Consider the following 22,429-nt stretch of genomic DNA (forward strand, 5'->3'; position numbering starts at 1 on the left):
GGTCAGCTGTCGCCGGTTCCTCCACCTGGATTCCGCGTCTCTTCAGCTCGTTGTAGGCTTCCCGTGCGCTGGAATATGTGCGGGTTCCTGATTCCCAGTGGATCCTTATGTTGGTAAACGGTGTTTGAAAGCGTATGCCTTTTACCTTGAGCACTTTCTTGATCACGATATATTCTCTGCGCTTCTTCACTATCTCAGGTGCATAATCGTGGTCGAAGTGAATATTTGAAGAGCCCACCTGGATCTTGCCTTTTTTCCACACTTCTCTTAAGATCTTTTCTTTTGTAGAAAATTCCAGAAAGTTGACAATAATAGCCCTCGGTGGTGAGTCGGGTGGGGGCTTGTTTGCCAGAGTGCGATGTGCGCGCTGTATTTTCAAGTCCAGGTCCTCCGGTATTTGTAGCTCGCTTCTCAGAAGCGTCTCAATATACTGTATGGTGGAGTTCCCCTCCTGACCTTCTGGCACCCCGAATACACGAACATTGTTTCTTCTGGAACGGGACTCTAAATCCAGCACTTTAAGCTGCGTTTTCCTCTGTTGTTCGATGCAGAAGCACAGCGCCTCGGTTGCCTCCTTTGCCCATTTCTCCACTTGATGAACGCGGGCCTCCGCCTCGTCAACTCGTTTTGCCAAGCCCTGCACATCCGTGGCAATACTGTCCAGCTTACCGTTGATCTCATGTCCCAGGTGGTCGATGTTCTGTTGTAGCTTTGTATTGTCCACTTTCAAAACAGTCTTCAAATCGTCAATGGCCTTAAGTATTCCTTCCGAGTCCATGTTCGCTGCATCGCTCTGAGCTCCCGCACTAGCCACGTTGTCGTTAGCTTGATGCGTGTTAGCTTTCGCGACCGGAGTACCTTTATCCTGAGTTTTAGGCATTTTTATAGATTTTTTGTGGCTCGACGTGTTTCTCCTCCCGTTCATATGTTATTTTGTCGAGATAGCGAGCATATTAGCGAGTTCTGAACGGGAGTTTTCGATGCTAAGGTGGGAGAGAGGCTCTGACGCAGCCGTCTACTCCATTTGCTTCCGGAAGTCAATCATATTTATGACTTTTTAAACCCGCTATAGCGTTATTACGCATTTATAAAACACTGCAGGATCCTGGCAAGAAAGGTCTGTGTTGACCATTTTATATTTAATTTATTGTATAATGGTTTATAAAGTGTTTACGGCTAATTAACCACTGCATTATTCACTATTTCTTTGTCATGTATCAAGGTGCCCTTATTGTAAAATGGTATTATATTTATTTTTTGTTCCAACTTCATCAGACAGAGTACTGAAAATGGTCTTTATTTGCAAGAATAAAACAGAAAATATCTCCAAATACACAACAATCTTAGTTATAAAAGTCACAAAAATAAGTTAGCAAAGAATAAAAAATAAAATGGCAAAACCACTCTGTAGAAAAAAGGGAACGTATTTACAACACTAGCATTCATAACGTGTTTAAATTAAGCAGATCTTGGTCAAAACTGCCATGGTACATATTGGCCCCACAAATAAACTCATGTTTATATTCATTAAAACTCACACACAAAAAATGAAAAGAATGAAAGATCAGGGAAACATTTTTTTAGGGAGGGGGGGCAGAAAGGAAAATTTAAATTAAGTTAGACCTAGGGTTTGTCATTCGTCTGTGGTTCTACTGTTTGAGGTTAAGAGATTCACTGCAGTAACTAGGTGTTGGGTTCGTGCAGCGAAGTCCTTGAATCTAAGAGTCTCTGATGGAGAGGTCTGGTAAAAAAAGGGAATAAGGCCTCAATGTGAAAGGAGGAATTCAGACCCTTAGATCAGTAGAGTTACATTACTAATCAATCACAAATATTTGGCATAAGACAAAACACTCAAATCAGTGGATGCATAAAGAAAAACTAAGTCACCCTTCACTGGTTGTCAGCCTTCGTTACAAATTGTCAGTTTGCCTTTTGTTTCTGGCTCTCTGTGCGCCTACATGTCTGTTTCCTCTGTTCCAAGGCTCTATTTGGGAATGTCTACGGGAAAGGCCACGGGTCCGTCGGCCGCAGAGATGCTGTCCACTATGGAGGTCAAGGCGCGCATGTTCCCCTGCTCAGGAGATTCGGCGGCGCTCAGGAGATCTGCAGAGAGACAGAGAGAGAGTCAGAACCCGAAGACCTGCTCCAAGCCGCCGTCTTGACGAGGCAGAAGAGTACTCACCCTCACTGCTGTAGCTCGGTGGGCACTGCTCAGGAGTGCTGCTCCACTCCGGGCTGCTGCAGCAGGTGCTGCTCGAACTGGGCTCGCTTGAGGACGACACCTGTTACCATGGAGACACACACACAGAAGTTGCTGTCAGTCACTGTTTTAATACAGCACAAATTCCCCCAAAGTACCGCCGCGCAGCAGAACTCATAAATCCCATTACCCCTTAGGGACAAACTACAGTTCTGTCAGAAAATAACAAAATGCCACTTTAAAAATGTTTCATTCTTTCCAAGTTTAGAACTTGTTATATTAGTGTGACATACAATAGTTTTTATGACTACCCATACACAAATTAATTTGCTTAATTTCTAAACTAAAACCTGAAAAAATATCATTCCAAAGCAGGTGAATTAATTCATAAAAGTTCAATATTTTGAATCATTTCTTCAGCATCTTCTCAGCCTCTGTTATCCGTTTTTTTTATACATTTCTCTGTATCTAAAGCCTATTCTTCCATCATCCCTGTTCTGTTATACTTACTCTGGGTTGAGTTTGACTGGGTCGGTAGTGCAGTCCCTGCTGTCCTGTCTCGGTGTCCTGCTGGTTGAGGGAGGACACTAGGGCTTGTAGCCTTTCTATGTACTGTATGGCGCTCCGCAAAATCTCAACCTTGGGCAGCCTTTGGTTGGGGTTCATCAAGGTGCTCCTCTTCAGAGCATCGAAGGCCTCGTTCACCTTCTTCAGACGTCTCTTCTCCCTCAGTGTGGCCGCTCTCCGGCGGTCCATGGTCACGGTCTTCCTTTTACACAGCTTACAGGCCCAGGGTAGGCACTGACCTGGGCAGTGGGGCTCGGAGTGAGGCGACAGGCTGGACGGAGAAGCTTTTTCCTCTGTACCTGCCACTCCGACACCAACACCCCCAGACAGACTCCCACACAGGCCCATCATGGAGTTTCTGTCCTGGTAGCCAGCTTGATCATAAGCCCCAGGCAGGCGAGAGGGGAAGTAGCTGTCTCCTCCTTCAAAGAAGCGCTGGTCAGGGAAGAAGTAAGGGTTGGTCTCAAAGAGCTCCATGATGGACTATATGTTGTGGTTGTGAGGAGACGAAAAATCCTTGCTTCGTTTGGAACTGCTCTTCAGAAAGTGGCTTTCGGTCCTGTCTCTGAGGCGTGTGTTGGAGTGTACGTGTGCGTGCCTGTCTTCCTCCTGGCCCAAGTTAGCAATGAGTGGAAGACGTGTGGAGAACAACTGGTGTGGAGCAACTGTAGGCAGGCATTTAAACCCCTCAGCCTTCTGCAGGATCACAGGGTTAAATTTAGCACGAGCCCCAAGAAACCTGACACGACGTTTAGCTGTTGCTGCACATCTACACTTCACATCTCTGTTGGGCCGCGCTCTCTAGGGCTTTATGGCCCATTCATGTGTTTGTGTGCCCTTCGGTGGGTTTGTGTGCTCGCGTCCGTCTTAAGAAGCCAGGATATGATCAGGTTGCGGTGGAATTGGTAGATATAACTTCAGATCAAAGATGTCCGTCCTAATGAGCTAATCCCAGGCTTGTGTCCTCCTTCATGACACTGCTCTGGGGGAGTGGGGGGAGGCAGTGTGGTGGTCTTGGGACAGCTGTCACCCCTCTTAGGAACCAATAACACGTAGTGTCAAGAAGATGTTTGAGTCCAGAGATTGTTGTTTACTCAAAACTAGGTCACGAAAGCAATGTCAGGTTCATAATAATTATCAGAGTGAATGATAAGTGTGGAAAATCAAAGCTGGTGCCACTGTTTACAAGTAATGTGTCTACGTTTGTGTGCACTTAAATTCCTTCCAACCTGATTGCACCGAGTGATGCAAGCAGCCATCTGAGCTTCACCCCTCTCCGAAACCAGGCAGGCCCGTACAAGCATGTTCAGCACAACGCCAAGCGGACCCTGGCTTGCCTTACTCGCAGAAATCAAGGGACAATAATGACACGGCCACGCTGGGAAATAGCTTTGACTGTCCTGACCTCTGCCAGCCAGGCGTACAGTTTGCCAGCCCAGCCAGCGGGTGTTAATCCTTCCAGGACATGTCTCACCTCATAGCTCACCGGCTAATTCTGACTTTGCCTTCTGCTAGCATGAGGGCACGACCAAAACACACACTTCTGTCAGCGGAGAAGTAGCATGGAACAGTCGGCACAGTCTAGGATGTTTTTCATCTTTTTGTATCTTAAATCACTACCCATCTATCACAGCTCTATAGAGGAAATACTTGCTGGCTGCAGGAGTAATGCTGTTTTTTGAGGCCACACACAGTGCCTACACTCTGTTGTGACTGGTGCATAAATCACTGCTGATAATACAAGTTAAGCCACATGCCCTTTATTTGAAGGTCTTTTAGTTTCTTAAAGACATAATAATTACGAGCCAAAAGTGAAACTTTACATTTTTTACACTAGGAGTATTAATTCAAGTGTCAAAATGAAAAATAACTCATTTGAAATAACCTTTTCGTGTTAATGACAATAATGCATCCCATCCAGCTCAGGGTCACGGTGAGGCCAGAGCCTGACTCTGTGGTCAGTGGGTTAGAGGTCGAGCAGATCCCAGACTGATTCTCAGTCTATTACAGGATCAGCTCAGAAACACGAGACAAACAGCAATATATGCACACATGTAAAATCAGTTTAGAATCACCAACTAACCTAACATGCAAGGCCTTTTTCCGAGGAAAAGAAAAATCCACACAGAAGGCCCTGAAACACTGAGAATCCAACTACAGACCTTTATGAGGCTAGCATATAAAATAGTTTTTGAAAATCATAAACTTTGCGTCGTTCTGACTAAAGAAGAGGCTCGGCACACAGTTTGTAATCAGCACACAATTTCAAAAGCAGGTCTTCATGAGGGATTTAAGTTTATCGCATGTAACAAACATATAAAGGCAGTATTATTGCTGAGAGATTAAACCAGGTTTTGGAGCAACAAGTATCATTTTTGGCACAACCTTATTGCAGGTTAATCTTGCTTATTTCAGTAAGTTAATGTCAAACTAAACAAAACAGGTAAAATGGTAATTAAACAGCCTGGCTGCACATAAGGCCTGCTTGCTGTTCAGACCTTGAAAACAAGGTCATTGAAGCCTTCCTTTGACACATTTAAAACAAAATGGATGACACCTTAAACACTTGAGTGACTGAAATCCTATACCAATCAAAACCTGAGTAAGTAGTCTACATGTGAAACTACAGTAAAGTCCAAGAGTCTGAATACTTACATGTTTATAAAAGGTTGATGTAATAAAGTGACAAACATGCCCCAGTTACTTATACTTATTTAGTTGCTGGAATAGCATTTTAAATGTACATATATTTGTGTTTTAAAATCCTAGCATTTCAGTTGAAGCATGTTGTTCTCACAAATTAAGAAAGAATTAGCCACTGCATGCTGTTATTTGATTCACATTTTACACAGAACAACTTTTGTATAAAACCACATTCAGAATTCCTGGTATATGATGAGTTTTAAAGCTGTAATTATACAGTATTGTGCAAAAGTCTAAGATAGCTTCCTTTTTTTTTTAGCTTCAAATACGTCAAACTGTGTTATAATTTTTAGTGGTTTTGGAAAATGAACGTCCAGATTTTCTGAAGGTCTTTTAAAGTTTTTTTTTTTAGACTTTGGCTTCTTCTTTTCTCGTTTTCATTCAAGTCCTTCTACCTGACTGTTGTCAAAAGAAGGTTTCTTTGTTAGTTTGTTTCTAAGCTAAGGTTCATCCCTTGAGTTAGTATTGATGTTTAGGTCAGCATTAAGTAGCTCGATTGTAAGACGTACAAAATTAAAATCAAAATACTTGGAAATGCTTTCATGAAATATAGAAAAAAAAATTCATGACCAATCTCTTGAAATACTTGGAGTGTTTCAAAATATTTGCCCATGAAGGTAGGAGTGTTTTATTTGGTTTTATTCCACTTTTGTGCTCCAGCTCCAGGGTCATTCAGGTTTAAGAGGTTTTTGGCACAGATAAATGGAACCTATCTTTTAAATTCCTCTAATTTAATTACTATTTCTTATTAATATAATTTGTATTAGTTTGTAACAGTTAGGATAAAAAGAGTGTGAAATAATCTGTCTCAGTAGTTTGAAATGACTGAGACTTTTCAGCGCCGGACAGGCAGAGGTATTACTGGACGTTTGCAGTCCAGTTTGGAGGTTTTGGGCTCAGATTTGGGGCTGAAGCCGAGTGTGCAGTTGGAGCTTGGTACGGGGCTGCCGTAGGCTGTCAGGTTAGTCTGTGATGGATTGTCACTGATGGTGGAGGGAGTACAAAGACCCCTGTGTTGGACTCAGGGGTGCAGCAGGGAGGGGGGTCTGCAGTGTGTCAGAGTCACTCATAACCCTCCGTCATCTTAAGCCATTGTCAGCAGAACTAGAGAACGTGTGTGTGTGTGTGTCTGGCTTCAGAAACACACTTGTTTGAGAAGTAGGTCCCTCTCAACATTTTGAAGAGAGCACTTCAGATTCAGCAGATAAGAAATCAAGTGTTAACTTTTTGTTTACATATGTGTTTTCTGTACTTTCAGTCAGATTAAAACAACATTTAAAAAAACATTTAAAATCCATCAGATCCTGTTTTTTTCTCTGGCCATAAAGAAACTGTTAAAAGAATTTTATATACTGGCTCTAACCCTAACCCTTTTAAGAATAATTTTCAAGTTCAATACCATAGAAGCCCCGTTATTTAGACTGGGGGGAGATATTCAGATGTGTGGAAGTGTGTGTTTGTGTCTCATCAGTGTTTGCGCTGTCACTGGCAACACTCCTCCACTCCTCCTCAGTGACAAGCAGCAGCACATTGCAGGACAGCTGAGTTTNGGGGGGGAATGAGAGGGGTGGGGTCAGTCCTCCTCCCCCCCCCAGGTTAGCCTCAAGATCTTCTCTGACCTGAAGAACCGTCATCTGAGTGCTGTCGGAAAATCTCCGATATGAAAGAGGAGAGAAACATAACAACGGAGGAAGAGTGTTAATCAAAGGTGGATGAAGTGGGACATCCGTCCAGAGGGATAGGATAACAGAGACAGAGGATCTGAGCTCATTTTAACATGGTTTGCTTCATATTACTGACCATACAACTTTTAGGTTTTGAGAAATAAACCATGTAACATAATACTGCTTTTTAAGTATGTAATCCTAAAAAGAAAAGTCAATTATAATGAAATTTCCATAAAAAAAACACTGCATTTGGACTATTTAAACAGAGACAGAGATTAATTTTATTGACTTTTACACATGCTCATTGACAGATTATATATTTTAGGGGGTTCAGACAATGCATGAAAACTTGGAGGTTTTCTTTAACCACAGAGCTGGGACAAATTAATACTTTTATATCAGAGGGGTCATTTGGAATCCACTCCTAAGTACACATGGGGAAAAGAAGACATCCTCATACGAAAATAACACAATTTGAAATAGATGAATTAAAACCATAACTTTAGAAATGACTCTAGAGGAAAGTAAAAACAAGGTCTATACTGTATTGTTACCAGTTTACAAAAAAGTGCTTTTGACTAAAATAGTCCTTGATAACCTTTGTTTTAAAGGTCAAGAGTTGATTAACATAGATAAAAGACTATATGCTAAGCCAAAAAAAAGACTAAATATTGTATTTTTTTCTGATAGACATAACTGCTTGTAAGAAAAGTCATACAGAGCATCCAACAGTCTATTTGTATAAAAAAGGAAGTAACTGTTAGCTTCTTGTTGTCAAGTAAAAGAAAGCCATTATTTTTGTGTTTTTGCAGAAAATGTGGTGTTTTATATGACAGATGCAGATAGCCAACATATGTTTAAATTCAGCTCTCCACATCAACAATCAAGTCAAAATGGCTCTCAGGGAAAACATGTTGCCTTCTTGTGTCCCAGAGGGAAAATGTAATGAAAATCTGCAAATTACTAAACATATTTCATGCCATGATCAAACATTTTTATTTTGAACAGACTGAGGTCTTTGAAGATGTCTATTGTGAATAAAATGTGAATTATACGTTACTGCCTTCTTTTAGCTTAAGTAAAGATCCATGGAAGATTTTTCAAGAACCACGCTGCAAAATGCTCTCCATGGACATCAAAACATGTAACGAGGGGTTATCTTTTGGAAGGATCGTGCTTGTTCTTCAAGGTTAATCAGTGCTAAGGTTTAGTGAAAGTGTACTAAGAGATGCTTTGGGCTAATTTTACTTATATTTGACCATTCATGTGTCAGTTTATCTTTGCTGACTAAATTAGCACCCAGCTCTTTTAAAATCATTGGAAGATACAAGACTTTCGATCTAATTAGGAAATATGATGAATTTGGTGCCTTTTTTGAACCTTTTTATTGACACTGGCTTTCAGTATTTAAATGTACTTCATGCTGAACACATATAGCAAGGAAAGCGAGTTAAATGAACTTGTTTTTAAAAGAAAAAGAAGCAGAAAAATGTTATCAAATATAAAAACAAAACATATTAAATATCTTTTCTGAACCTAGAGAGCCAGGCGTGTATCTGAACTGTTCCAGAACACATTCTGCCTGAATGGTGGATTCGTGCAGCAATATTATGTCCTTCTGGGAGAGGATATGGTCACCATAGTGACAGCAACAGATGCCCAAGTCTGTCTTCTCGGATACCGATTCTCTACTGTTGCCGTGATAACAGCACATCCATCCATCACTGAACCCTTGAAATCAGATCCTCCTAAATGTAGTGACTTTAGAGCAAGCTCCACAACATGATTGTGACGGATTACATACAGCTTGATAGAAATCAGTACGTACAGTGGTGTGAAAGAGTGCCCCCCCAGGCACACTTAAATGTTTCAGATCATCAACCAAACCTAAATATTAGACCGAAATAACACAAGTAGTACAAGCATGAAGCTTTTTTTAAGGTCATGCCACAGCATCTGAGTCGGATTAAGGTCAGGATTTTGACTAGGCCACTCCGAAGTCTTTATTTTGTTTTTCTTAAGCCATTCAAAGGTGAACTTGCTGGTGTGTTTTGGATCATTGTCCAAGTGTGCTTCAGCTTGAGGTCACAAGCAGATGGCTGGACATTCTCCCTCAGTGTTTTATGACAGACTGTTAGGTTCTCTGTTTATTTAGTTTTGTTTGGACTTTACATTTTGCACCCTTGAGTTATGTATTATTATTATTATTATTCCATGGTTTCTTTTGTTAGTTCAGTCTCCTGTTTTATCATAGTTCTGTTTATTTTCAGTATTCTAGTTTTGCTTTATTATTCCCTGTGTGTTCTTAGTGTTAGGTGTAGTCTTCTCCTTTGTATTTCTAGTTTGTTTTCCCCCTTGCTCGTGTTTCCTGTTTCCTTGTGTCCTCTCTCCCCTCACCTGTCTAGTCAGTAATCAGCCCTGGTCCTTTGTCTCCCTCTTGTATTTAAGCAGTCCTTTTCTTTCCCTCTGTGCTGTTTTGTCTCTTTTGTTACCCTGTTTATGGCTAGACTTTGTTGGATTGTCAAGTCCATTTTTGAGTTCCTTGTATTTTGTTATTTCATCATTAGATTAAATCAATCACCACTTTGCCATCCTGCATTTGGGTCCTTCTCCCACATCTATCATGACAGCAGACAGCAGAATTCAGCGAGTCTTCCAGGTCCTGAAGCAACAAAACAGCCCCAGACCATCACATTTCACTGTATAATGTTCCTTTCCTGAAATGCTTTTAATTTTACACCAGACGTAATGGGACATACACCATCCAAAAGGTTCAGACAAGCCTTTATGTTCTCTTTGCTCAGCAGTGGGGTTTTTGTCTGGGCAGCTCTGCTATGCAGGCCACTTTTGCCCAGTCTCTTTCTCATAGTGAAATCATGAACATTGACCTTCAGTCATCTTTGGATGTTGCTGTGGCATCTTTCTGACCTCTTGGATGAGTCATTGTTGCACTCTTGGGGTAATTCGGGTTGGCTGGCCACTCCTGGGAAGGTTCACCACTGCTCCATGTTTTTGCCATTTGTGGATAATGGCTCTCACTGTGGTTCACTGGAGTCCCAAAGCTTTAGAAACGACTTTATAACCTTTTCCAGACTGATAGCTCTCAATTACTTTGTTTAACATTTGTTCCTGAATTTCTTTGGATTGCAGCACAATATCTAGCATTTGATGATCTTTTTGGTCTACTTCACTTTGTCAGGCAGATCCTATTTAAGTAATTTCTTGATTAAGAATAGGTGTGGCAGTAATCAGGTCTAAGTGTGGCTAGAGAAATTGAACTCAGCTTTCCAAAAATGTGATAAACCACTGTTAATTTATGTTTTAATCACTCTTTCACACAGGGCTACACAGGATTTTTTTTTTTGTTCCACTTAATAATGCAGACAGTCAAAGGCTAAGAAATCAGGAAGAGGGCAAACACTATTTCGCACCACTGTACGACACCATGAAAGTGAATCAGGTTTAATATTCTGAGGAAAAATGAATGGAGTCGCATGCGACCAACACACTGCTGTGCCTTCACTGTTTCTGTTGAGTAATGAACCTTACATAAGCTGCAGCTCTGAGCAATTTGACTGATGTCTAAAGGCGATGTGACACTACTACTGCCTGGCTAATCACCAAGAGAATACTCCCATTCATTACAGTTCAGAATGAAGTGCCCCACCTGTGTTTTCACAGGGCTCTGGAGGCCTGGAGAAAGCTTTCTAAGTCAGAGGAGGTGGGGGGGGGGACAGTAGTTCTGCTGCCCAGCCACACTGCTGCTCACTGGGGCTTTTATCGCAGCGTAATCCCCTACAACAAACAGAATGGCCGGCATGTGCATATGCAGCTGTCGCAGTCTTAGTGCAAGTGGTGTCAAGTTAAATCAGAGGAATGGACTCAGGCCTCCGAGCCATCCGCTGCCCTTCCCTTCACTGGCATCCCGCTCCACACGAGGCTCCAGCACACACAAACACATACAGTATATACTCATACCGACGTACATAACCCACTTCCCACTCACATGCTTCACAGCACAAAGTATGCTATTTATTTACTGTAAATACTCAGGTTATTTACAAGACATACCAGATATATATATTTTAGTGCCATTGGCTAGCATCAGAAGCAGGTAAACAAAGAGGACCCGTGTGTTTGAGAGTTTTGATTTCATTTCAGTTCAGTTTATTCATATGGTGCCAATTCACAACAGGAGTCCTGTCAGGGCACTGAGAGTTCAAATTATATCAAAATTACATTCAGTCCAATTCAGCATAAAACAGATCACGATTCGGTACAATTAAACAGAGTCCAATAACAACGCAACAAAATCAGATTTAGTATACTACAAAGTGCCAAATAGTAAAAAGCTGTCAATTTAAGGAAACCAGCAGACTGGATCAAATCTTCACTTCGCCATAATCCCATAAACCAAGTTATTGGTATCTGGAGAAAGTGAGAGGTTACAAAGTTTGTTTCCCAAGATGCTCTTGTCCAAAGACCACAAACTCTGTCTAAATTTAAAAGCAGAAAATTAAGTGTTAGGTTTATACATCTTTAGTAACTGATTGCATTCATCAGGCTTTTTGAATAAAAATAGTCAAGAATCATCACCATAACAATAGAAATTTATTCCCTGCTTTCTAATAACTTTATCTAATAGCAGTATAACGTAAATAGTATTTGTCCAAACACCAACCCCTGAGGAGCTCCATGACTAACTCTGGTGTACGGAGATTGATTTTTAACATGAACAGACTTGAATCTATCAGATAAATGTGGTCTAAACCAGCTTGGAGCTGTCACTTTAATATAAAAACTGTCTTCAAGCTTCTGCAATAGAACACTGTGATCAAAATTCACAATTTTACTTCTAATAGAAGAGCATGTGACTGAGGCCTTGTAAAGTCCACCCAGGTAATTAAAGCCATTTTACACTCAGACATTGTAGAGTGTGAACCACAACCAGACGGCTTTCTTAACCCTCCTGTGGCCTTCGGGTCAAATTGACTCAAAGTTACAAGGGCTTCTCTTCCTCTCTTCAGTTACGAGGGCTTCAGGAGGGTTAAGAATTATCACATGATGTGAGACTTCTGAGTGGATGTTTTTGAGGAAAACTCTGTTCGGCCTTCTAGTGTGGTTTGTAAAATAAAACTTTCAAAACCAGAGCTTTGTTGCACTTCTCCTTTGTTAACCCGACACATCTTTCTTCACCCCCATTAACAACGGTCTTCATTTCAAACTATTTTTACGCCTTCTTCTGCCTCTCTGTTATCTTCTGGCCCCGGTGACCTTCTCTTATGTCAACGGTGGACAAATTTAGCGGTCCGGTTTCTGGAGCGACAAAATAGTCGGACAGCAACAAAGGAAAAAAGGCGTGCGTTTCCACGCGAAGGTGAGAAAGGAAAGTTCCTGGCCATGCAGATACAATTACACACATCCAGATACGCAAACAGAAGAATCCAAACAAGTTTTGACCAGCTGAGGTTTACTGGCACTGAGGCACAGTGTGACCACAGACATACTGGGATTACTTAGAAAAACAATTCCACATTTACTACAACAACAACGACAACAAAAAAACTAATTAGGAGTTTGGGGGGGGAACACTTTTCCCTTCAGAACCAGTGTATTGTACAGTAGGCTAGAAGAGGATAAAGAGAGAATGTGTTGAGTTATTCTAGGATGTTGAGATGGAGAGCACTGTCGTCATGGAAACACGCAGATCCTCCACCACTCCCTGGGCCATGCCATTCTGGAGCTGCCAGGGTCTGGATGCCATGTCACCAGGAGTGTTAGGCCATTCTTCATCTTTTTTTTCCCCCCGTGACGCACCACATGCCTCAGACAGAGCCGTGCGCTGTTACCGACTGAGACAGAGGAGAGACGAAGCATTTTCAGTGTGACTGATGCAAACGTTTAGTTCAAGGATGCTGCAGAAATCACCCCCCACTCCTTTGGTGACGTTCCCAATCCTTTTATATACACTTACTTGCGTTTCTATTTGAGCAGCTCATGGGAAAAAGAAAAAAGAAAACTAAAGCTTAGAGAAATTTCTCTCCTTGGTATTTAACACTACTCCTGTGTGAAGGGTTTGAATCAAGCAAGACTTCACGGTTCTAAAAAAGAAAGTCTCTGAAGGCAGATTTTGATTGAATCTGAAGTTTATCACCATTAAAGTGGGTTTTGTCTCTTCTTGTTCATTCTGCCAACAGACCCACCAACTACAAAAACCTTTTGGTGTATGTGATAGTAAGTTGAATTTAATCTTTTTAAGACCTTAAGAATGTTCTGACTGCCCCAATTTAAGAGAGCTATTACTATTATGATTATTATACGTTTAAATAACAGCAAAAAAATTACAGCCAAAGATGTTATGGCCTAAGTTTCTAAAAACAGAAAACAAATTCTGCTTTTCCATTTACATCCAAGGATAAATCATTTTGGAATAAATCAATTTAAAGGAGTCATTTTGGCATGTAAGTAATGAACATGTCAATGTTGTCTAACTTTTAAAAGGACGTATTTACCAAGAACCCAAGAAGATGGGAAAACAAATTAACTACGTATTGTTTGGCTATTAGTTAACCTATCTGAATTAAAGACTTCCTGTTAATGCACGAACAGGAAACTTAAAACACATTGGTCACATTTTAAAGGAGAACTTATCAGGGGGACTTTCCACAAACGGTATTTACTCTGAGTAACCGGTACCTAAATAACATCCCGGGCTTAAATAGCTGCAGTATTTAGCTTCCAGCACTGCAGAGGACGACGCGTCTGCCCTACTTCTCAAGAACGGGACGAAAATAAAGTTGAAGACAAGCAGCGGGGAAATGGTGAGTAAGCAGAGAAGAGGTGCAGGTGCTGGAGCTCAGTCAAGGAGGAGAAGGCACACGACAGCTGGCCTGTCATACAATGACTTATTCTTCAGCCAAAACACACACACACACACACACATAAACAGGAAACACTATACACCAACTGTCCTGATGGCAAACAAGAACACCACAACAACAAAAACATTAACTTTCAACTTTTTATTGCTCAACAAAACATTTAAACTGTAACCAAAAAGATGTACCAAATTTGAACAATCTTCAGTGCTGTCCCTTCTGCAATTACCCAAAAACATGAGGTCTGTATCCTGCTGAACAGTAACTGTTTACGCTTAATGATGCTAATATAATAATGCCGTTAATTTTTGTTAATCTTTAACATAAGTCATAGGTTTCAAACCAGCTCTTTGCAGGCTTTAGTCATGACAACAAGCATGCTTTTAAGTGTATTACAGGTTATTACTGATAGTATAGTTTGCAGACATTTACAAAGCTGAAATATCGCCATCTGCTGGCGAAATAATAAAGCGCAAGTAAAAAGCAGATGGAGGGGAAAAAAATTCAATAAGCGGAAATAAGTGCCTATTGCCAATATCTTTAGACTGTTTTTTGAGATAATTTTAGAATATTGTGTTTTGTTTTTGGATAGCAAACACATGCAAAGTAAAACAGCATCGACAAGGTCCAGCAATACAATCTTCACGCAATGTAGAACCAGTAAAATAAAATTTACTATATACAAATGTAAAGTTAGTCGTTACGTGGCAGTGAAACGCTTAAACTCCGCATCAGGATTTCTCCCTGTAAAATTGCACTTTTAGAACTCTACTACAAGTGCAGATTCTTATCATTCAAACTGCATCGCAAATAAATTAAATACAAAATGTACAAGTATTTAGCTTAAGTATGAGGATGTAGAAAAAACAATAATAATCACAGATTTTAACAGAAACCAACAATTGTTGCAGATGTAACTCTCACAGGTTTAGTAATAAATACCGAACACAAACTATCCCCAAAAGAAAACTTACAGGTGTAATACTTCAGCTGAGGATTCTCAAATGGGTTAAAATGTACGTTTTTAAAAAACGCTATTCAAGAGCAACAAAACTTCAGCCACCATGTAGGTATCCTAAGACATTTACTTGTGCTGAACACACATCTAAAAGAACAGTTTGGAAGGAGGCTTTTTTTAAGAAAATCTGCTGAAAACATAGTCATTCTTCCCAGGTCCTTATACAGTAACTCAACCCTGAATCACAACAAAAGAAAAATCAAAGGAGGTCAAGATTGTTTGCGCCACCTACCTGTTAAGAGTTTTAAATGCTCGCCAGGATGACTGAAGTCATTCTGCGGAGGAAGGAAACAGCGAAGAGGAACAAACACCGTTTTAAATTACTTCAAAACTCAAAGATCGGGGTTCAGAAAACTCAGTCTCAAAATTAAAGCAAATAAACAAACAAACAAAAAAAAAGCCTTCATGAGATTGCTCACAACTGTTCACTTCTTATGAGCATTTATAAATAAATAAATACATCTGCTTCGTCCTTTACTTTAAATGTGTTAGCAACAAAACATTAGCTACAACAAACTCTCCTATACAAGGCTGGATCAAACAATACTTCACAGGCAGTGTGACGCAAAATAAACCCATGAATCAAGAGCAAGCTTCACCAAGTGCTGTATGTTTGTGTTTCTCTCTGTAGATTTTCTGAACGAATACAGTTTAGGTCCTGTTTATGTGTCTGTAAAGTATAAATGTGTATTATGTGTTGTTTTTCTCCCTTTGTATTTCTGTTTAGGGCCATGACTGATCGCCTTGTGTACTCTTTAAAGGATGAATATTTTAATAACTTTCTGAATAATCTTTCCACATCCTGGACAAGGAGCGTGGAACTTGTGCAGCCTCTTCGCACATGGAAAACATGTGAGAAGGTGAGCCGTGCGCCCGTGTATGATGTTCCCGTTACGTGGTCGCACTCGGCACAGCTTGCACGGCTCCAGCAACGCCTCTGGCCGCATGTTTTCCACCTCCATTCCCAGGCTTTCCTGACTCTCCCCCTCTGAGAGCTGGTCCTGCTTGTGGAAGCCCGACGGGCACGGCCCCTTGCCTTTGCCCAAAACCACAGCAGACACAGGTCGGTCGGCCGTGGAGTGGGAGGGCAGGATGACGGGATCAGACACTGTCCTGCTGCAGTCTGGGACGTCAATGCCTGTGTCGCTGTCATCTTCTTCATCGTGGGTAGAAAGGGAGCTGCATGCTGGGATGTCAGGGACAGACAGGGAATGAGCAAGTCGAGGGACGTCTTTGTACCAGTTTCTACGTAGAGCCCAGCAGCGGACGCAGTATCTCTGGAGAGGTATGTTATATTTCTTGCACTCTGTGCACTGCCATGCATCCTGAGAGGCAAAGGAGACATAAAGACTTTAAAGACAATAAAGACAAAAAAAAACTTAAACAGACAAAGATGCAAACCTGTATGGAGATCTCTATGTCAGTGTCATCACTCAGACACTGGGACTCTTCATCAGGCTCCTCCTGCATCTAAACAAATATATAATTTGTCTTATTGTGTAAATCACATGCTTGATCCTAAAGTTCCTTCACAGGAAAACTCACATCTTTACTGATGGGTATGAAGATTAAATGAGGTCCTGAATAAGCTCCTACCTCCCGATCTCCCTTCTCCTCTTTCCCTCCTCCATAATCATCATCGAGTGAACCTTCTTCTCCTCCACTTCCATCTTCCAGCGCAGCTTCTTTCATTTCCACGCTCACCTGCTCGCTCTCGCCCTCGGTCAGGAACCAGAGGTCTTCTGTGGTGTCCGACACGACAGCCGTGTCCTCCTCCTGTGCAAGAGACAGCTGATTCATCAGTCAGATTGCCACCCGCCATATTGCTGCAATATCTGTCAGAAACAATCTGCTTCCTGTAGAAGTAAATGCTGTATAACATGTAACAGGTGCATTTAAACGTGCCATTTCATGATGCACTTTCTTATTTTTTAATGAGTGACAAGCTCTACAGAATGTAGTTTGTCATGGTCATAGTACAAAATGTAATCTTAAAGGTTGGTTGTGAACAGCATGAAAACAGAATGAAAAATTAACCATTTGCTGCAATCAGTTCTCAATACTGAACACATCTGTGTATGATTGTCCAGTTAACCCAAGAGTTTAATGGTTGACAAGCCATTATCTTCAATTTTTTATTTAGATTCTTTAGAAATTAGGTTTTGATTATTATGTTTTTTTTGTACTAGCTTTAATCTGAGTAATATTATTGTTTCTTGGAAGTTTTCTAGCAATACATAATGTCTCTTACTTGGTTTGTGTGGATGTCAGTGGAGCCATTGCTCCTTCGGCTGTAGTTATTACGAAGATTACCCAGAAACCACCAAGGCAGACCTGAGAGGTCCCACTCGTCGAGGGTAACATCCAGTTTGGGCCGTTTGTAGGCCGAGCGTGGCAGGCCTTCGACAGACTCTGAACAGGTTTTGTGAACAGTTAAAGTTTTGTAACTTGATTTGCTTGAAAAAAAACGTTACAGGCGGCTAACTCACCGTCGTCTGGATCCCGAGGTCGCCTCTGGGAGGGGGTCTGCAGAAGAGGCCCGTCACTCTCAGCTGCCACTCCTGCTTTGACCACACCTCCACATACCTGCGGAGTGAAGTGAAAGAAAGAAAATTAGACCCCCAGAGCCATGACTGGATACCTGGAGGACTCGGAGCTCCGTTTCAGGCAGGCTTCGGGATTTGGGGAGGGGGTGAGGGTTTAAATATGGGCTGGTGATTGATGGAGGTAAGTGAGGGGTATAATTCAGAGATGAAATGCTGAATGCGTTTGTAAAATAATAAGCAAAGAGCAGACAAGATTTGGTAACCAGTTCTGAAGAAATAAACTAAAGCATGTTCAAAGTGTTTTGTTCAGCTCTACTGAAATTGTAGGATTGAAAGCATTTATTCAATCTTTTAATCCCACAGGGCAGGACAGAAAATAAATAACATCTGCAACAAGAGTACTGAATTCCTCTTTTAGTAAAAGTATAAGCATTAATTTTCATAAAAAAACAACATTTGAATTATTCATATAAGTAAAGAACTATTAAAAAGAATAACAGCTTTTTTTAAAAAACGAAGGATATAAACATTTAAAAATACTTTCTGAATATAAAAGATGAAATCTGATCACAATATGCAGTCAGCTAGAAATACAATCATCCTTTTGATTCATGTAATGAAAAAAAACTACTTTAGCTCAGTTATGTTGAGATATAATATATTAATACATACAAAAACGCAGTCAGAAAAGTAGATTTGGAAGGGAAAGGAAAGAATAGTAAAGAAAGACAACATGAGGATGGGTGAAGAGGTTTAGGGTTATTGGGCCTTTGCTGATCAGGAGCTGCGATCCTCCAATGTGAAGCAGAGAAGAGAACTCTGAGACAGACAGAGACAGTGACTCTGCCCCCCCATCCACTGGGAGGAGCAGGTGGGGCACAAAACAAGTGCTGTAAATACCACCAGACCACACCAAGGATGGGGTTGTACAGAGACGGTGCCACTCTGTACAGATGTACATCAACGAAGACAGCAGCCCTGACCTCACTCCCCTCAATACACACAAGCAAAGAGCAGATAAACCTGTAGTGAACTCATTTTATTTGTTATTTTACTGTGCAGCTAGACTGCGAGTCACTGAGTCACACCCATGAGCGTTGTGCGCAGTGAGGTGAGCAAGGCTGAGGGTCTCTGTTTCTTCTGAGCACCATGCTTCGGCTTTACCTGACCACGATCCTCCACTCCGCCCTCTACACACTCACGGCCCACTGAAAGATTCTCTGCAGCGTCTGCATTTCAGATGAGACACAGTAACAGACAAAAGACATCCCTCCCTTTTAATCACGGTAGTACAGACTCTCTAAAGCCTTCAGAAGAGAGGAGTCTTTTTAATGGGTTTGAAGAACAAGCTGGAAAGCTTTGTTCTTCTGAAGCTAAAAGAAAACGATCCCTGCATCCCCAACTGATGCAAAAGCTTTCAGCAATGTATGTAGGAGGAAAGATTATATATGTAGGAATTTAGTTTCAATACTCCTTTACGTCTTCACTTTTAATCTTTATAGTAAGATGTAAATGGAACATTTTATTTTTTGTAGAATGTGTCAAAATGTAAACAGTTCAGTGAAGGAAGAACTTACCAGAACAACCAAGCACAACTAAGTACTTCTTGAGCATTTCATACACTGGGCTGCAAGACAAAGAGTAGTTTCAGTGAATTTTCTTTTTTCTAAAACAAGTTTATATATCCCAGTATAACTATACGAGCAGGACTGTTTCAGTTGAAAGTGAATACCTTGGATTTTTCACAGAGAAGCTCTCAACTTCAAGCAGTTCTCCCAAAGGATCATCCTGGCAGTGGACAATGTGCTGCCTCTGTTTGTCATACAGTTGCTTCCCCATGATGTACTGACCCAAGTAATGCATCACCTGTAATAGGCGGATGAAAAGAACGCTCAGTAAGGTGAACTGCAATTAAAAAAAAGACATTTAATTTGGTGAAATGGTAAGTCAACTTGCCTCTTTGAGTGTGAAGACATCCTCCTGTGCTCCAGCTATACGCAGAATCTGCAGCAGAGGGGCTTTCGGTTTTACCTGAGCAGGTAACAAAACAGTTTAGTAACAAAAATCAAACAGCTAAAAATTGTACAAAGTGTTGATTTTATCATTGTACCTGATTACCCTCTCCAGGTAGGGTCCTGCACGACGAGTTAGAAGTTGAAGGGTGGGCCGACAAGGAGCTCATAGTAAATAAAATCTGAAATTATAAAAAGTAAGCTTTTATTTCACAACCACCTAAAAAACGCTTATGGTGCAGGAAAAACGTGTAACTTCTGACACCAGGACAGCTTTATAACGCGAAGAAACAAATACTTGATGATGTTAAGATAAAATATGGAAATAATTTACTGACCTAACCTGTTTGGAGAATCCCGCAACTAGAAGGCCGCATGCGTGATGTCGTTGTACCGCTCCATGATAGAGCCCGAAGTAGCAGGGCAAACGTAAACTACCGCTGGAACATGTCTGCACTATTACAGGTACAACTAATTACAAACAGGTGAACTCCAGCATCCCGGAACAGATCTAACAGCACATCTGCAGTCGACGTATGCACCAAATTAATGACAAGGCTAAGCTAACTTAGGTGGCTAAGTGCTAAACAATACCTCCGTCAAGATACTGACATTACTTCACAGCTGCTACATATTTTTTTTACACTCACATGGAGTCGATAGCTTAGAATAATTACAGAAATGTTAGGTTCTGGGCCCCAGTTATCGCTGAAATAACAAAGACGGTTAACTGAACTTCAAATTCAAAACGATGACTTTGACTACTCTAACTTCCGGACACATAGGTGGAGTGACGCGCCCTCTACTGTTCAGACTGTTACACTGCAGTCTTATCGACGGTTGTCGCTCGGTTGTCAACTAGCCTAAAGGCGCTTTGGCGCCACCTACCGTACTGGAGGGTGGAACAGCAGGCACTACACAGGCATATGGATAAACTCACCAAGGACATGACAAAAACCTGAAAGTAACTGAGGGTAATTTTGGAATATTTGTGTAGAAATTGTTGTTATAAAAGGTGCACAACTGTTTAAGTCAATTAAACATAGTAGTTAGTTGACAGTCATTTTCTTTCTGTTTGGAGTCGTCACTAAAGCACTGAAGATGCAAACTAATGGTTTTAAGTTCAGGGCTGAGAAAGAAGGGTGCTTTTCCTGTTGCTTTGATTAAAGGACTGCTGCTTTTGCTGTTGCTTCTCACTTCACTTTGATTTAAAAAAATTACAAACTTGTCTTTTGGGCAGAATTGTTTCACTCACATATTTAATGGGTTCCCTGGTACGGCTGCTCCCTCCCCTTGCTGTTCAATCCACCTGATACCTGTCGTTGGGGACCTCTGTGGGCGTGGGGATTGTAAACAAAAGGAACCAGGAGCTGAAAGGGCCCGCAATATTCAAGTGTACCAGATGAAGAGTCTGCAAGACGGCATGGCTGCAAGACTGCTGATCGTGATGGTCCTGATCACCGACATCTGTGAAGGAGGTGAGATGTTCTTATATGACTCTAAATGAATCATTTTTTTTATTATTTTCAAGAGACAATGCAATCTGATGGCAATTTTCTGGGCTAAGTGAGTGCATTCATCTGGTAGTGCTCCTGGAAAAATCTACAGCATATGACTTCCTGCAGAAAATAAGAGAAAAGCGTGGATTGGAGTGTTTTCCAGGGGGATGCAGCACGGAGGTTGACGAGGCTGAGGAGATGGGCCTGAATGTACAATATGTAAGTGAGCACCTGAGTTCACAAATATCCTCTTATACCGATTGTGTACATGATGCTGTAATTATGGAAATCAGAAGGTTTCTTTGTTATTATTAAGCTTATAAATTATGTCACTGATTATAAAAACAAAGTTAATATCAGAACTTTAAAGTTTTCATTGTATATACAGACAGGTTTGCATAAGGCCATGTAATTTTAGCCTAAAAATACAACGTACAGAAGTTCTTATTCCTATGAACAAATGTTTTAGAAGGTTTTCAGCCTAAACCACCAAATTCCTCTCTGCAGGATTTTTTTTTTTTTTTTACTCAAGCGTAAATGTCAGCAGCTATACAGTGTCAGCAGTAGAGGTTCGGTAGAAAAGTGGGCCATGTCTCTGTTTGAGCAGCTGGATTTCTGCACCCAGTGAGACTCTATCCACGTGAAACCAAACATCCCGAACAAAGACCACATCCAGAAAGTGGGCTTAAGAGCTGAGAGGCACTGCTCTGTTTAATGGGATAAGGTGTAACTCAGTCAAGCGTGGCAGTGAGACGTTTTACTGTGTCCCTTCATACCGGGCCCGCAAAGTCATTAACGTTACTTTGTGACTTGGTGCACCTACTGCACAGATCAAATGTACAGCAGGAGAGCCAGCAAAGAGGACTGAATGTGTTTATTGATAGGCTGCAATTACTGTAAGTATCTGGATTGTTGCAAAATTATTAACAGATTTTAAAGGGCATTGCTTCTGGGAGGAGAAAGCAGATAAAAATAAGTGCGTGATGATGTATCGTTTACAGGAGGAGAGCTCCAGCTTGCTGTACAATGATGCCGTCGCCAAGAAAGAAATAAATAATGTAAGCTGTATTATGCTGGTGTTGAATCTTGACTTTAATGCAAAAAAAAAGAGTTCAAAAACAGAACTCTGCTAAAAAGATTTTTGTATTTTTTTGTCTTTTGGCAGAAACCCGAGGATCCTGCAAAGGAAACTATGTTGGATGAAGGATCTGGAATGTAACCAAGAGGGAGAGTAAAAGATGACATTGTTGGGTTTCTCAGCAAAAACAACCAAAAAAAACTTTGTCCCAAGTTTAACTTTGCCCCTATCTCAGTGAAGAGGCAAAAAACAAAAGAACAA

General features: G+C 41.0%; 2 protein-coding genes across 6 annotated transcripts; both read right to left on the reverse strand.

Moving 5' to 3' along the window:
• Window positions 1–1,281: 1,281 nt before the first annotated feature.
• myog (myogenin) lies at window positions 1,282–3,446 on the reverse strand. Its single transcript, XM_017415721.3, is given in 4 exon segments — window positions 1,282–2,016; window positions 2,018–2,103; window positions 2,183–2,282; window positions 2,711–3,446. Coding segments are annotated over 4 exon segments (816 nt in total). The 5' UTR covers window positions 3,245–3,446; the 3' UTR covers window positions 1,282–1,920.
• Window positions 3,447–14,144: 10,698 nt separating this feature from the next.
• Window positions 14,145–20,400, reverse strand: mdm4 (MDM4 regulator of p53). Of its 5 annotated transcripts, none has more exons than XM_017415978.3 (11): window positions 19,935–20,400; window positions 19,690–19,773; window positions 19,536–19,610; window positions 19,312–19,445; window positions 19,157–19,206; window positions 18,744–18,808; window positions 17,523–17,619; window positions 17,285–17,445; window positions 16,579–16,824; window positions 16,435–16,503; window positions 14,145–16,358 (listed from the first exon to the last, which is right to left on the reverse strand). In XM_017415978.3, exons 2-11 carry the CDS (start codon window positions 19,759–19,761, stop codon window positions 15,789–15,791), a joined length of 1,539 nt encoding a protein of 512 aa, XP_017271467.1. In that variant the 5' UTR covers window positions 19,762–19,773; window positions 19,935–20,400; the 3' UTR covers window positions 14,145–15,788. The 5 variants fall into 5 exon arrangements, with proteins under 5 accessions (XP_017271467.1, XP_017271466.1, XP_017271468.1 ...); XM_017415977.3 differs by having other exon boundaries at window positions 19,930–20,400; XM_017415979.3 differs by having other exon boundaries at window positions 16,579–16,809; window positions 19,930–20,399.
• Between the last annotated feature and the right edge of the window lie 2,029 nt (window positions 20,401–22,429).

The sequence above is a fragment of the Kryptolebias marmoratus genome, linkage group LG4 (assembly GCF_001649575.2).
Source record: "Kryptolebias marmoratus isolate JLee-2015 linkage group LG4, ASM164957v2, whole genome shotgun sequence".
In the NCBI taxonomy this organism is placed as follows: domain Eukaryota; kingdom Metazoa; phylum Chordata; class Actinopteri; order Cyprinodontiformes; family Rivulidae; genus Kryptolebias; species Kryptolebias marmoratus.

Bases quoted from the DNA above. Each gene is read 5' to 3' on its own strand.
- mdm4 (XM_017415978.3), bottom strand. From the start codon at position 19,761: ATGAGCTCCTTGTCGGCCCACCCTTCAACTTCTAACTCGTCGTGCAGG. The intron at 19,446-19,535 runs GCAAGTTGACTT...CGCCTATTACAG, and splicing joins ATGTCTTCACACTCAAAGAG to GTGATGCATTACTTGGGTCA. The intron at 17,446-17,522 runs GTGAGTTAGCCG...AAACCTGTTCAG, and splicing joins ACCTCGGGATCCAGACGACG to AGTCTGTCGAAGGCCTGCCA.